The sequence below is a fragment of the Trichomonas vaginalis genome, chromosome VI (assembly GCF_026262505.1).
Source record: "Trichomonas vaginalis G3 chromosome VI, whole genome shotgun sequence".
NCBI lineage: Eukaryota > Parabasalia > Trichomonadida > Trichomonadidae > Trichomonas > Trichomonas vaginalis.
The window spans coordinates 6,300,066-6,315,607 of record NC_067208.1 but is presented as its reverse complement, the minus strand read 5'-3'; the positions used below and the strand labels follow the sequence as shown (position 1 = coordinate 6,315,607).

The 15,542-nt window shown below is 30.9% G+C and overlaps 6 protein-coding genes and 1 pseudogene across 7 annotated transcripts, besides 3 other annotated features; 2 read left to right on the top strand and 5 right to left on the bottom strand.

Annotated features, from left to right (window-relative positions):
* Window positions 1-429: 429 nt before the first annotated feature.
* Window positions 430-645, top strand: TVAGG3_0815460 (uncharacterized protein; the record flags this gene model as incomplete). The annotated part of the gene is made up of 1 exon (XM_001300469.1): window positions 430-645. One exon carries the CDS (start codon window positions 430-432, stop codon window positions 643-645), a length of 216 nt encoding a protein of 71 aa, XP_001300470.1.
* A 29-nt stretch (window positions 646-674) lies between these two features.
* On the bottom strand, window positions 675-911 carry TVAGG3_0815450 (N-acetylmuramoyl-l-alanine amidase family; the record flags this gene model as incomplete). The annotated part of the gene is made up of 1 exon (XM_001300470.1): window positions 675-911. One exon carries the CDS (start codon window positions 909-911, stop codon window positions 675-677), a length of 237 nt encoding a protein of 78 aa, XP_001300471.1.
* A 736-nt stretch (window positions 912-1,647) lies between these two features.
* Window positions 1,648-2,951: a mobile genetic element.
* Window positions 1,744-2,871, top strand: TVAGG3_0815440 (Mariner transposase; the record flags this gene model as incomplete). Its single annotated transcript, XM_051247821.1, has 1 exon — window positions 1,744-2,871. The coding sequence occupies one exon, from the start codon at window positions 1,744-1,746 to the stop codon at window positions 2,869-2,871; it is 1,128 nt and encodes a 375-aa protein (XP_051083296.1).
* A 677-nt stretch (window positions 2,952-3,628) lies between the features above and the next one.
* Window positions 3,629-4,318, bottom strand: TVAGG3_0815420 (ribonuclease inhibitor domain-containing protein; the record flags this gene model as incomplete). The annotated part of the gene is made up of 1 exon (XM_001300471.1): window positions 3,629-4,318. One exon carries the CDS (start codon window positions 4,316-4,318, stop codon window positions 3,629-3,631), a length of 690 nt encoding a protein of 229 aa, XP_001300472.1.
* Window positions 4,319-4,345: 27 nt separating this feature from the next.
* On the bottom strand, window positions 4,346-5,800 carry TVAGG3_0815410 (protein ubiquitination; the record flags this gene model as incomplete). The annotated part of the gene is made up of 1 exon (XM_001300472.1): window positions 4,346-5,800. One exon carries the CDS (start codon window positions 5,798-5,800, stop codon window positions 4,346-4,348), a length of 1,455 nt encoding a protein of 484 aa, XP_001300473.1.
* A 3,789-nt stretch (window positions 5,801-9,589) lies between these two features.
* Window positions 9,590-12,018: a mobile genetic element.
* Window positions 10,028-10,381, bottom strand: TVAGG3_0815400 (uncharacterized protein; the record flags this gene model as incomplete). The annotated part of the gene is made up of 1 exon (XM_001300473.1): window positions 10,028-10,381. One exon carries the CDS (start codon window positions 10,379-10,381, stop codon window positions 10,028-10,030), a length of 354 nt encoding a protein of 117 aa, XP_001300474.1.
* A 383-nt stretch (window positions 12,019-12,401) lies between the features above and the next one.
* Window positions 12,402-12,827: a mobile genetic element.
* Window positions 12,828-14,598: 1,771 nt separating this feature from the next.
* TVAGG3_0815370 lies at window positions 14,599-15,443 on the bottom strand (annotated as a pseudogene). Its single transcript has one exon. A coding segment is annotated over exon 1 (845 nt).
* Window positions 15,444-15,542: the final 99 nt, after the last annotated feature.

The window sequence follows — 15,542 nt, the reverse complement described above, 5'->3', positions numbered from 1 at the left end:
TCGGTTTCTACTTCGAATTGTTTAAAGCTTTGATTTGATGATTTGTAACCAACGAATAAACGCATGCATTTAAAAGCGGTATCACATGTGAAAGCTTTATTTGAAACTAGAGTTGCTTTAACTTTGCGTTTAATATATGTGTCACCTAATTGATTCACATCATGAGCCGGATTTGTAATTCTTAAATGAGTTTGTTTATCATCAAAATATGGAGCATCAGAGTCATAGCATGAACTTTCAAGTTCTCTATAATATCTTCTACCGTCATTCTTTGCAAATATTTCATTTATCTTTTCGAATGAATGAAACACATTTCCATTAATCGGTTTGGTGTTTGGCACTAAATAGTTAGTCGTCATTTATTAATAAATAAAAAAATCAAAATTAAAAGATGGAAATGAATTTTTAATTTTAATGAAATAATCAACTATGGCTGCAGGTATATTTAAGAAACTGTGGGATAGAGTAAAAAGAGGGGCGAGTAAAGTTTGGGAAACATTGAAGAAGGGAGCAAATTGGATATTTAAGAATAAAGAAGCAATTAGTGACGTTGCTGAATCAATAACACCAAAAGCTGCCCCAATAAGAGAAATTTTAAATAAAGGAGAAAAAGTTTATCAAAGACTACAACCGATACTAAGATAAAAATAATTTTAAAATAATTTATTTTTCCACTATCTACCCCCTATTTTATTAAGTATTCCTTCAGCTATTCCACCAATTGCGTTACCTGCTTGTGCTCCCATCGCCGGATTACCTGCTTTAGTACCTAATACTCCACCTATGATAGTTCCTGCCGTTTTCGCTACTGGTGCCAAAAAGTTTGCAACAGGTTTAATAACCTTTTTATAAACCCAACCTGCAGCTTTCTTAATTCCATCCCATAATTTTTTAAAGAATCCTGCCGCCATTTCTGATTTAATATTAATTAAAAAATATATTTCATCACTTATATTCTAATTTTTATTTAATGATAAATGAAACCGATTTTAAAAATAAATGAAACAGAGGAGGAAGAAATAAATGAAAATGTTCAACAAAAAATAAACGTTGTTAAACCAATTACTGAAATAAAAATTTTTTCATCTGTTGATGAATTTAATGACTATTATGCTAATAATAAAAAATTATTTGAAGAATTGACAACATGTAAATTGAATAAAATGTTTAAAGTTGATGGATTCAAAATTTCAAAAATAAAAGGGGTGGTTAGTTTGAAATCTATTCCTCAATCAAGAATCACCTCATTAATGAAAATTGATGATTTAACAAAAAGAATAGAAGAGATTGAAGAAAGAATGAATCAAATAATTGATTTCATAAATTCAAATAATCATTAGTTTCTAATTTCTTTTTCTCGTTTATGAGGTCTTTGATTATGACTCCATTGATTCCAATCAGTTCTTCAAAAATAATTAATAAATACCATCCTCCTTTCATTCCTGTTGTCAAAATGTCATGTTGTCACATTTTTTCAGAGAAAGTTGAATTACCTGGTGACCTGGTGACCTGGTGACCTCATCAGTTCTTCAAAAATAATGAATTATTGAATAACCTGACATCATCTATATATAGCTTCTTTTATAAAAGATCAAATAAATTATTTATGTATGGGCTGAGTGTAAATGTATGAATTCATACAATATATAGGGTGTCCAAAGGTGCGTTTAGCACAGCGCTCTATATGAGACTATTAAAGGAGATATATGCTGATTATAAATATATAATAAAAAATATGAATATATGTATATGATGAGTATGTTGTATTTTGGCGCCATGCCGGGATATAAAATGAATTTTGAGACAAGAGGCGGTTTCGCGGGAAATTTTGGCGGGATTTTTTTCATTTTTTTAATGAATCATAAAGAAAACATCCTCGCTCTTGCAAAAAATTGCAAAGACTGTAAAAAAATCTACGAGACATTGGTAAAATGCTTCGGTATGGATGCTCCTAGCTATTCCACTGTAACGTATCGTGTTAGGATGTATCACTTCATGAACAAAAAGGCGCCCATCATAAAAATTGACAAAAAATCGCCGGATCAAAGAAAAATCAAAGCAATTCTTCAAGCGCTAGATGAAGACCCAAGAGCATCACTCAGAAGGATAGAGGAGATGACAAAGATACCACGTACAACAGTCAGTTATTATCTGCACAATTATTTGAACTACAAACTAGCGTATACACGTTGGGTTCCGCACAACCTTAATTCAGTTCAAAAAAAATCTAGAGTCCAATCTTCGAAAGAGCTCCTCTCTATATTGGGTGCGTATCAATCCAAGAAGTTTCGCTTTTTAGTAACAGGGGACGAGTCTTGGTTTCAATATGCAACAGAAGCCAAAATCATGTGGATCCCGAAGGATGAAAATCCGCAAACATTCCCGAAGAAAAAAATTGACACACCAATGATGATGTTGTCGGTTTTTTGGGGCGTGAATGGCATCATCGCAATTGATATTCTTCAAAAACCTAATACGATGAATGCTCAGTATCTAATTGACAATGTTCTTACCCAAATTATCAATTCTGATGAGTTTGAGAAATCCAAACAACAAAAACAAAAGTTTGCAATTCATTTTGATAATTCAAGAGTTCACAAAAGTCATAAGGTAATGAATTACTTGTTGGAAAACAATGTCAAAGTTGTTCCAAACCCAATTTATTCACCTGATATTGCACCCTCTGACTTTTATTTATTCGGCACGCTAAAAAAGAGAGCTGAAGGACGCGAATTCGCGAGTCCAGATGATCTTGAAAATTTTGTAAGAGAGCAATTTGAGCAATTTTCTCATGATGATTTAAAGCGTGTCTTTCAAGCCTGGATCGATCGCTGCGAACGCGTGATTGAATCCAATGGTGATTATATTTAAATAAACTTTATATATATGTAACTTGTTTATTTCTATTCGCAGTATTCAGGTTTGTGCTAAACACACCTTTGGACACCCTATAGAACGATTTTGTATCATTTTTTTAATGATTTATTCAAAAACGTAAGAATAAAAACCGTAAGAATCATACATTTTTTTAATGATTTATTCAAAAACGTAAGAATAAAAACCGTAAGAATCATACATTTTTTACTTCATATGTTAATTTTTTTAATGATTTATTCAAAAACGTAAGAATAAAAACCGTAAGAATCATACATTTTTTACTTCATATGTTAAAAAAAATGATACAAAATCGCTCGATATTGTATGAATTCTTACATTTACAAAAAAAGTCACACAACCCGTCCATATATACTACTCTTGTAAATTGGATATTGAATTGGTACACTTACCAATTTCTGACATGCACTGTAAATACTGAATACAGGCTTGAAGAAAAGCAGAAAATAAAACGTATGTCAGGAAATTTTATTTAGAATTTACAATATTCTTATTTGTATTCTCAAATATTCAACATCGGTTTAGAATGTGATTTGACAGCCTTATATTTACTAATATTTTCTCGGCTAGGTTATTATAATTATTAAATCCTGGCGGATATTGCGAAAGTAGTATTGAAAGAATGGTTGAGCAAATGATTCTGGTAGCAAAATTTTTCTAAAACAAAATTTGACACGTTCAAAGATCTTTAAAATGACATCTAAAGGATGAAAAAGTATGTATGAATAAATGTTTACATTAAAATAAAAGGTGTAAGAACTGCTAGTGAGAATGAAAATCGCATGATAGGTTTGCAAGTTATTGATAGATCACAATCATCGGAAAATGCAGTCTTTGGGATATTGATGGAAATAAGTTTCTCTTGAAGTGCTGTCGGTGCTTGAAATGAACCGCATTTCTTAAGATAGGGACAGCCATCGAATGCTTCGTTATCAATCTTAGTGAGACTGGATGATGAGAAGAAGATAAAATTGAGATTTATGCAGTCTTTAAACGCTTGGTAGCCGATCTCTCGGATCTTGCTGCCACTGAAGAAAACTCGTTGATGAGATGGACTACCCATGAATGCACAGTTGCCGATAGTGATCATCTCGGTAGGAACAGCAAAGTTCTTGACACCACTGTATGGGAGGAAGAAGTATAAAATAGTCTGGTCGCGATCTGTGAGTGCACCGTTCTCAAACAAATATTTGTTGTCGTTAGGGTTAAGTGTGATTGTCTTAAGATTGAAACAGCCATAGAAGGCACCACCTGCACAATAGTTCAATGTGCAATCGGAAACCATTCGGATGTTGGATAGTAATGAGCAAGATTGGAATGCAAAGTTAAGTATTTTTGTAAGTGTTTTCGGAATGGTGAAACCTGTGAGAGATGAACAACCATCAAATGCATAAACATCGATATATTCAACACCACTCTTCATTTGCAAATTCTTCAAGGATGTACAGCGTTAGCAAAGTTGTTGCGAAATGTTGCATGCAAGAGTAAGATTCTCAAGTTTAGATTGTGCAAATGCTTGCATGCCAATAGTGTGACTTTGGCTTGAGATGTCTGCTGTGGTAAGACCGCTTTGATAGAATGCATAAATGCCAATGCTCGAAAGACTATTAAGATTTGATATTCCGATGTCGCCAATGACTGGAGATTCTCGGAATGCATAGTTTCCGATCTTTGTGATTGAAGATGGGAGAACAATTTGTGACAATGAAGGACATTGGTAAAAGCAATAATCAGGAATCTCTGTAATTTGGGAACCTTGAAATGAAACACGAACAAGGTTGTTACAATTGCTGAATGCATATTGTTCAATCTTCTTTAATCCGGATGGAAATGTTATTGATTTGATCGTTGATGAAGCAAATGCATAAGAAGAGATGTTGATCATTTCGTTGTTGTCAAATGTAACTTGTGAAAATGTCTTTGATTGAAATGCGCCTGAGCCAATTAATGTGCAGCTCTTGTTGATTACAATATTTGATGAGGCATCGGATCCAAGATATGCTGTGATAGTCTGACGGTTGTTTTTATACATAACATAATTATCTATTTGGATCTCTGGGTTCAATGAATTGATTGTTATTGAAATCTCACTGAAAACTGCATCACCTATTTGATCGCATTCTGCAGGCAGTGTTAATGTTTTTAGAGCATAGCATCTTACGAAAGCACCATTCCCAATTGACTTCAATTTTGATGGCAAAGTCAAATTTTTCAATGAACTGCAGTAAGAGAAAGCAAGCCTTTGAATCGAAACTATTGAATCAGTGAATTTCACCGTTGTCAAAGAACTGCAGCCATAGAACATTGCTTCAGCAACAGATGTCATCTGTGGAGGAAATTCGAATTCAGTGATTTTATTTAAACACAAAATCCATGTGCTAACATATGTAATTTGAGGTCCAAAGATACATTTTGAAAGTCTTCCTCCTCTTAGCGATGATTGTTCAATTCTTGTCACAAAACTGGGAACTGTATAGGTTCCTGTCAGGCCAGAACTTACAAATAACAATGTGTTATTATTATCTCCGATGAATATACTTGTTCCATCTGTTTTGAACTTTTTATTATTAGGATGGAAGGAAAATTCAATAATAGGACATAATTGGAAAGCAGAAAATGCAACATTTGTGCAAAATTCGGGAAAATAGAAATATTTCAAATGAGATTCAGCAAAAGAGTCAGATTCAATTGTAGTCAATTTCGATGTTGGATTAATTTTTATCTCCTCTAATCCGCTATTTGAAAAAACTCTAAAATAGACCTCATGGGGACTAGCAATAGTTTTTACAGAATCTGGCAACTCGAGTTTGAGCAAAGAACTTGTGAAATGAAAGGAACCAGAATTTAAAATCTCACAATTGGGAGGAAGTTGAACATTGGCCAGTTTCCTACATTCGTATAACATTGCATAGTTGATATTTAATAATTTTGTGCATTGGCTTAAATCACAAGAAACAAGCGCAGAATTAGCGAAACAACAGATGCAAACATTCGAAAGAAGACTTCCACGTTCAGCAATAATCGATGTGATGTTGTCTCGGCAAAAGCGGAATGGACTTTCATCTGCTGAGGTTCCTCCTTTAATCGTTGTGCAACTTGCTGGAATAATGTATTCACCAACAAGTGTATCTGGAGCTCTAAGGAGAATAGTACCATCTGCAGAAAATTCAACACCACGACTATTACCATCAGAAATTTCTTATAAAATTTTCATTATAAAAAATGTCACTTTTTAGTATTCAATAAACCACTTTTTTATAAAGTCATTGTTTACTTGAATGAATCTACTATTGTATGGAAAAAGCATCAAAGTTCCCCACTTAAACTCGCATAATAGCATACTTTAACAAATCTCATACTGAACAAAATAAGGAAAAAAAAGTCAAAAAGGAAAAATTTTTAGTGTCAAATTTTCCTTCAATTTCATTGTTTTCTTCTTTATTAAGTTTTACAAAAGTGCACAACTTCTTAAAACTGTTTTTATTAAATATGATATAAAGCAGAATGAGAAACAATAATTAATTGAATCTGATCTCACAATATTTTGTGAAAAGTATTCAAACCAATTGAGAAAAATTGTTTTGAAAATATATTGACTCTAAATTTGTGAACTATGTGTAATATCTGTGACTCACAAGAAAATCCAGTAACTCATGCATTCATATTTATAAAATACTACTTTAAAATGCTAAAATAATTCAGAATTGATTATTATGGATAAAAAAACTTTTTGTTCCCTTAATGGTACACTTACCATTTTCTGAAATGCTCTCAAAATGCTGAATATAGGTCTGAAGAAAAGCAGAAAATAAAGCCTATGCAAGGAAATTTGAGAGAATGTGAGAAAGTTGTAAGTTCGCCCTTAAAATATTTTATCTCATTCTAAATTCTTGCAATTTTATCACTATTCAATGGAAAGAAATATATAACAAGTCCTCCAACTTTAAGGATTCATTACTCAAAAATTCAAATAAAAAAACGCTTTTTTTGATGTTAATGTTTAAATCTCTTGTGTTCGAAATCTAAGAATCATGAGATTCTTGAATTAGAAAATCTTTTTTATTATTGCGCTCCATGTACAGATAAGAACGAGACGATCTCGGTGAAGTTTCCTTCTCTTGCAATAGAAAGTGGTGTGACATAATATCAAAATGAATTTGATAACCAAATGATTGATATAATTAGAAAAGGAACTATATAAACGAATGATAGACATGCAAAGAAAAGGAATGTCATTGATGTAAAAAGAATATAATAATAAAATGATGAATTTGAAAAGAAAGAGGACTCCAAAGATTAATAATGGATTCCATTAAACAATGAAGAATATGAAATTAAAATGAATGAAATGACTAGATAAAAGATGGCATTATGTAATATTGAACATGAAATAAAATAGAATGTGATAAAAATAATAATTAACGTGAATTATTAAAGAATAGTATGATTTGAAAATTAATTGCATAAGAAATTGATTAACATGAATCGTAGATGAATTTTATAAGATTAATAAAAGATATAACTTGAAAATGAATTCTATGTGAATAAGAATAACTAACTTGATGTTTACATCAGCACCATGCTCCACTAAGGATTTGACAATGTCCAATGATGAATATTGGATCGCTATTGAGAGTGGGCAGTCATTAAAATTCAATGAATTTCATAAGAAAATGTTAAGCATTAAAATAAATGTAATTCCATAATACAATGATCAATATAAAGTTTACATTAATTTCATAAATCAATAGAAAACATTATTGGAAAATGAATTAAATAAACATATTTAAAGATATAAAAAGACAGTGAATGTCACAAAGTTATAGTTAATTCCATAATTAAAATGATTTATATCATATAAAAATGAGAGATATAAGTATTAAAAAGAACTACAGGTTTTGAAAATGAACTCCGTTAAAAGATATGTAATCATATATATTGAAAGAAAATTCTATATAAAAATGAAGGATATATTTCACAGAAGAAATTTAAAATAAGATAAAAGATATTAGCATGAAATGAATGTAATGAATAGAAGAAAAATTCCATGAAAAAATGAAAGATGAGTTTCTTGTTGATAGAAGCACCGTGTTCAACTAAAAACTTGACAATCTCCAATGAATTTTCTTCGATGGCGATTACAAGTGGGCTGAGATTATTAGAAATTGAATTTCATCAATAAATGAAAGATATGAAAGGATGAACAATTGTAAGACTTAATAATTAATATCAAATGAAAATAAATGTCATAAATAAATGGAAAATATAATCGGAAAATGAATTTCATTTAGTATTGATTGATATGAAGAGAAATAGAATAAAATGAGAAAATGTTATACATTAAATGAAAATGTATTCTATTAAAAGAAAATCAACGAGCTCCATGTTTACATCAGCACCATGTTCAATCAAGAACTTGACGATCTCAAAGGATTTCGACTTGATTGCAAGTGAAAGTGGGATGTAATAAATCTACATAGAACAATATAGACATTAAAAGAATTGTATGATATTATGAATGATATAAAAAGAAAGGTAATTTCATCAAACAATAATAAATGTTAGAAGAAAATGAATAGAATAACACAATGGAAGATATGATTTGAAAATGAATGCAATGAAATGAAAAAGAATTCCATAATTAGAAAAAGAATATAATAAAACTAAGAAAGATATGATTGGGAAAAAGAACAGTATATTAAAATGATAGATATATGTGGAAAAGGAATCTTATAACACATTGATTGATTGTATGAAAAAACGGTAAATATAAATCGAAAAGAAATTGTTTTCATGTTGACATCAGCGCCATGTTCAACAAGGAATTTGACAAAGTCCAATGTGTTGCACTGAATTGCAATAGAAAGTGGTGTGAAGTTTTTGTAAAAAGAATTTGATTAAGAAATGAAAAATTTCAAAACTTAATGATAAATATGAATATGAAAATGAATTTGATAAAGTAATAATTAATAAGATAAAACAAAGATAGATATGGAAAGAAAATGAATATAATAACATAATAATTAATATAAAAGTAAAAAAGAACTCCATTAATATTTTGAGAATTTCATGACGAGCAAATGAATCCAACAACCAAATGAAATATATAAAAATTATAAGAACTTCATTACCTAAAGAAAGATTTCATAAATTTTGTTAACATTTGCACCTTTGTTGATCAAATCTGCAACAAAATCAAAGTTTCCGAAATGAAAACTGTCGGCAAGTGAATATGTTGTTTGACCATACTTCGATTTAAGTATTTCTGCAACTTCGAAATTATGGAAATTCATTGCAACATTGAGAACACTTTCAAAAGACTGACCATCTTGTAACATTTTGTTTACAATGTTCTTATTTCCGCCTTCGAGAGCATATTTGGCTGCATTTTCGGAATATTCTGCACCTTTGCTCTTGAGGTAATTGAAGCATGGTTCAGATCCAAATTTGCATGCGCAGTCAAGGAGAGAAAATTTGTATGGATCCTGTGGATTTACTTCGATATCTGGGAATTTGCTTTTAAGGTCATCAAGTTTGTTCCAAGCGATGTAATACAAAGCGGAATCCTTTGGATAAATGTCAAGAATATCTTCTTCTCTAAAAGATTTTCTCAAATTAACTTGGATTCCTTTATTGTATAACAATGTATTCAATTTTGGATTTGATGGAGTAAAAATGCATGAAAACTCCTTAAGGATGGGCACTCATAGGCTCCTGACAGCATAAAAATGTTATTATCTCACAATATAAAAGGAATCATAGGAATCTACAACTATATCTATATTGTTGGAAGACTTCTTAATGTATCATGCATATAAGTTTTATCAATAACTCCATTATGTTATATGATTGTAATCATATTTTCGTTTCATGTTCAAAAACATTAAAATCATACTAACTATATGAGTATTATATTTAGGAAGCTGATATATAGATATGATAAAATGCTAGGTTTTGTGATTAAGAATATATACTTATCTTTTAGAAAATAATACTTTTATAAAAAATTATATCCTATATAATCTAAAAAATTTGGACAATTAAAAAACATTAATTAAAAATAGAAGGTGAAAGTGTTTATTCAAAGAAGGTGCAAGATTATGATGTTTTGAGGGTGAAATAAATTTAATAATTATTTATGTGATTTAAGAGTAATACGATCATCGGTAGCTTGAAGACCTCTCTTTATAGCTCTTAATGCCGCAAACTTTTTTTGAACTTGCTTTGAATTTTTGAATGCTTTGATTAAATCTTTTGTTGTATCATACATTCTGAAATATCTGTTCATCATTTCTGGCATTGTTGGTAAATTTAACCTGTATCTTATTGCTACAATCGTTTCAAACATACTTTCATTGAAATGCAATATTGTGACTGCCATCCTAATTGGCCAAGAAGCATGCCAATTAATATTTTTATTAGCAAGCATTGCTTTGATATGGTTTATCGATTCAACTACTTGAGTTGAATGAATCTTTTTTACCATATCAAAGATTTTTACGGTATCTTCGAGGAATTTTTTAAGTGTTTTTATAGCAGTTTTATTTTTTGCATATTTCCATGGTTTAATCATCTTGCATTTTTCAGGATCTGGACAAAATTTATGATTTCCGGCATAATGTTTAGCGGAATTCAACCATAAAAACTTCTTTGTTTTAATTGACATATGTGTGTCATTGAGAAGTTGCCTAAGCCAACGCAATAAATTCTTTGAAATGCTAGATAAGATTCTGAATTCTGGCAGTTTGAGCTTTTTCTGTATATTGTTAAGAAAATGTCCAGGATCTCTGTATTCTCTGATACCTTTGAACGTATTTTTGATTGTAGAAACAATTTTGACATCGCCATCATGCACAAAAAAATTTACACGTTTTTCATTATTCCAACGCTTCAGCATTCTTTTTAAGCCTTCAAATTCCATTTCATTTGATTTTCCGTTGAAATTACCTTTGAAATTTTTAAAAGATTTAGATATCACTTCCCAATCTACAATTTTTTTGAGTTTCTCTTCTACAAATTGTACATAGCAAAACATTGCATTTCTTCTCTGACTCCAAGAACCGTCAAACAAAAGTCCCGAACATTTTCTCATTCGAGATTTCCAATAATTAACAGATTCTCTGGCAACTTCTATGATAACACGACCAACCTTTTCTTGGACTCGATGAAATGTAGCTTCTGACGGAACTTTGATGTTATTCAGCATGAATTGAAATTCTGATTGGCAAAATGTAGCGCCGCTCAATAATACAGATAGCACAAATTCAACAGTGTTGACGACATATGGCTCTACCCTATTTTTCGCGCTTTGAACTAAGTTCTTTATACGCTTTGCAACTGCTTTTGTTCGCCGCGGCATGAAAAATGAAGAATAACTTGACGGTTTCTTGAACAAATGGTCGCACATTCAAATATTGTGATGTACGATCAGAATAAAAGAATGTTGTTGCCGTGAATTTAGAAAATAGCAAAATTTCAATTTACGCAATCGAGATATAACTTGATCGTTTGAGCGATAACCATGGCACCCATAGTATTAATGAAAGTACTCATACTTACAATTATTTTCTCCCATAGGAATATTGTTCCATATACTTCACCTATAGAGGAAATCTCGAAATAAAATCGAATTTTTTCAAAAATTACAAAAATCAATTTTTTACAAAGATGTTCGAAAAATAACATTATATACGCATCAAATCAAAGCATTATATGGAGCATTATAATTCTATATATGATTGTCCATCTTGCTGTTGTGCTATTTTTTTTAAACAATAATTTCATTGTTGAAATTGAATTTGCAATTTCAGTAAAAATTGCGACCCATCATTTTGAATATAATTGAATTAATACATTTATTGTAAGAATATTATATACCAAATATTAGACTTCCACATGAATCCTGGTATGATATTATAAGTATTGCAAAATTAGAAAAAAATATGCTCATGATATACTAAAATTCATGTTTCAAGGTTAACTTATAAATAAAATAAGTTCGAGAAATGCATCACTAAATATTTGAGCTTGTGCACTATAATGCTATATAATAGTCTTCACTGTTTTTAATATATTGACTTTGCTAGACTTGATTTTTTTCATCACCCTAATGAGTGCCCATCCTTAAGTATCTTTTCATAAATATTTTCATATTCAACAATTTGTTTTAAGCGGCATTTTGATGCGATATCAATCAAATTAAGGGCCAATTCGATGGAAATCTTGTGCTCTTTAATGAGATTTATTATCTCTGTAGAGGTGTTATCTATGTTACTGGAATTAACATTCCAAATAGCTTTTGATGCTTGGCTTGGGAAGCTAAACATTCGATTTATAGCTTTCAAATTTAATAAAATTTCAAAATTAATATCGACAATATTAAATATACATTTCTTGTTGAGTGATTGATTTTTAAGTATTTTACATTACGAAATTGAATAAGGCAATCGTTCGAAGCTCTCAAAAATAGTTATTCAAATTTCGACTTATTGAATGGGTAAAAATATGGGCGCGTAAAGTTTTGGCGTCCTAAGGCGTCCTGATGTAAACTATTCAATTTTTGAGAAGTTTACACCATAATTGAATAGTTTATGGCGTCCTGAGAGGAGATTTCAATGGGTATGGCGTCCTAAAAAATAGAAGAAAATGATTTTTTCTCGATTTTTCTAGAAATTGAATTTTTTAAAAAAGAAAAAAATCAAAACGTATACATTCAAGAAAGACTATAAATGAAGATTTTTCTATTTTTTTCATTCTAAAACATCTTTTTTTGGATAATTTTTTTTAATAAATATGTAAGAAAGATTGAAGAAAAAGTAAATTTACTTTAAGAAAATTCGTTTTACATGATGTAAGACCCATAACAACTATAAATATTCAATTATTTAAAATAAAAAAAGAAAAACAGATTAAATGTATCTCACATCAAAATCAAAAAAAAAAAAAAAAAAGTAGTGGGGCTTCCAGGCACTTCGTGCCTTCTAGCCCTGAAGATGATTATTATAAATGAAGTTCTTATATATACGGGTCTTCCAGGAGCTTTTCACAAATTATATATGTTTTCATGTTTTGTCACTTTTCTGTCACTTTTCGGGTAAAAACATTTTTATTATTATATATAAATGAATTTTACAAAACCGCCGTTACCGTTCTTTGGAAATAAGAGTAGATGTAAAGATATTATATTGAGAGAACTTAAGAAACTACCGAATGGTCTAACATTTGTAGATTTGTTCGGTGGAAGTTTCCATATATCCCATTTGTGCCATACAATATTCCCAGACTCAAAGATTATATGCAATGACTTCGACAACTATATGGACCGTCTCAAACATATTCCAGACACAAACAATATATTGAAAGAGTTAAAAGAAAAGATACCTATAGGTAAGATGGAACGTATACCATTAGATAAGAAAAATATTGTGAGAGAGGTTTTGAAAAAAGCAGAATATATAGACTGGGATAGTATATCTGCTAGACTATTATATAGTGGTTCTATAAGAGTTCATGACATTGAAACACTTATGTCAAAAGTTTTATATCTTAACTATACAAATGTTTTCAAAGAGGACATAGAAAAATATATTGAGGGTATAGAGTTTGTGAGATGTCATTGGACAGAGTTGTATGAAAAATATAAAGACAAGGAAAATGTTTTCTTTATAGTGGACCCGCCGTTCTATAACACATGGGATTTTCAATACCAAGTAGACTGGACTTTGAGAGACTCTTTAGAAACTTTAGACGTTATACATAACCATCCATGCTTTTACTTTACATCCGATAAAAGTGGTTTGGAAACCTTTATGAGATGGTTAGAGGACATACATGACTATGAGTTTAGATATGACAAGATAGAATATGAGAGAGGTCCTATAAACCGGAGAAAGTGTCATAACAAAGAAATTTTATTAGTAAGTAAATGTGGTTTGAAATAGGACTACTTGTTTTAGGTTTTTTCCATTGTGTCATTTATTTATTTGACGTGGCAGAAAAGTACAGAGAATATGAAGATGAACCAATGCCTGCAAATGTTCAGCATATGTACTCGTAAGAGATATTTTTATCTAATATTAAATGGACGCACAGAACTTAGCGAATGCACAGCAACCTGGACAACCAAACCCAGAGAATATTCCAAATGAAGTTAGAATACAAACTGCAATGGCAAACTATGGTCAAGTGCCAACAGATGTACAAATGCAAACTGCCATGTCAAATGACGCTGCGTAGGTTTGCACCATGGTATGCAAATATGAGATGGAAAGAGTTTTATACAAACCCTGAAGTGGGATATAAACAACTTTATGCAGATGACGCGAACACAGGAGTTGACCCAGAATATGTTTTCTACCAGAGGAGAAACAGAATGTATGAGCTCCAGTTAAAGAATGCTATGGAACTCAACAGGAAACGTAAGAGACTAGGCGGACATTAGATTTTTACACGTAGTAAATGGGTTTCTTCAGTAGTATTGGAAACTTCTTCAGAAGAGTTGAAGAGGTATATGGAATGGAATAAAACCGTAGGAAGAGGAATTTGGAACGGAGTCAAAAATATTGGTAAAGAGTAGGTCAGTTTAGTTGGTATTATACCTAAAGACCCTGAACCAGAAGAACAAGCTCCTGTTATACAACAGCCTGAACCTGCACCACAGTCTAGTTGGCTAACCAAATCCAACACCTCAACCGTATTAAAAAATTATATTTTTACCGTTCGATAGTAGTTGTATATGAAACTAAGTTCTAAGTAAAATGCATGGTATAATGGAATTATTTTTTTCTTCCATCTGTAGTAAACCATACTTGAAGTCTGAAATACTTCCACTTGGTGGTTCGTATAACTTTGTAGGTTTTTTCGTAAAAGTCATTGCCAAGCATAAGAAAGAGTTTTGGGCGCCAGAAAATGAAGCATGAACAATAATAGCAGCTGGGTCGAAAACATTTTATATGTTCCATTAGGGTTTTCGACTTCATAAAAGTCTGGGTGTACTGGATATGCTGCAGGCTGATTTAACATCCTCATAAATCTATACCATGCCAAGTTGTTATATTTTGTAGAAATATAAACGTTTCTCCAAGGTCTTCTATTCTATTGATTTTAACAGTTGCATTTTTCCTGTCATAAATAATATCGAGATGGTACTCTCCTTCGTCAATGTTATACTGGTTTGCATATTCGATATAGATATCGTTTATTTTTTCTTGAAAAGCTTGAAGAGTTGTTTCTAAGTTACAAGCAAACTAACTTGTAAAAGTTTTCCCTGTTCAAATTTCTCATACATACGTTTTTCTTTGTTATAGTATCGAACTTCAAAACCGACCGTAAATGGGAAACCATGTATGGCTTCTGAAATGAACTTCATTCTACGAAAGCCAATAGCTTTTGTGACAGATGGGTCTCTTAGCCATCTTAATGGGTAGTCAAAACGATAGCCTTCATGCTTTACGGTCTCTGTTCTCAAACTTTTGACCGACATTAGTAAAAAGTTCATCTAATGGTTTAGTTGTAGCAACTCTTGAATTTTCTTTTTCTATTGGAAGCATATTTTATCTAGAATAAAAATGTCGAAAGATATTGCTTCCATGAGAGAAATACAACACAACCGACAACTCATTATGCAAGCTCTAAATAAGAACACAACA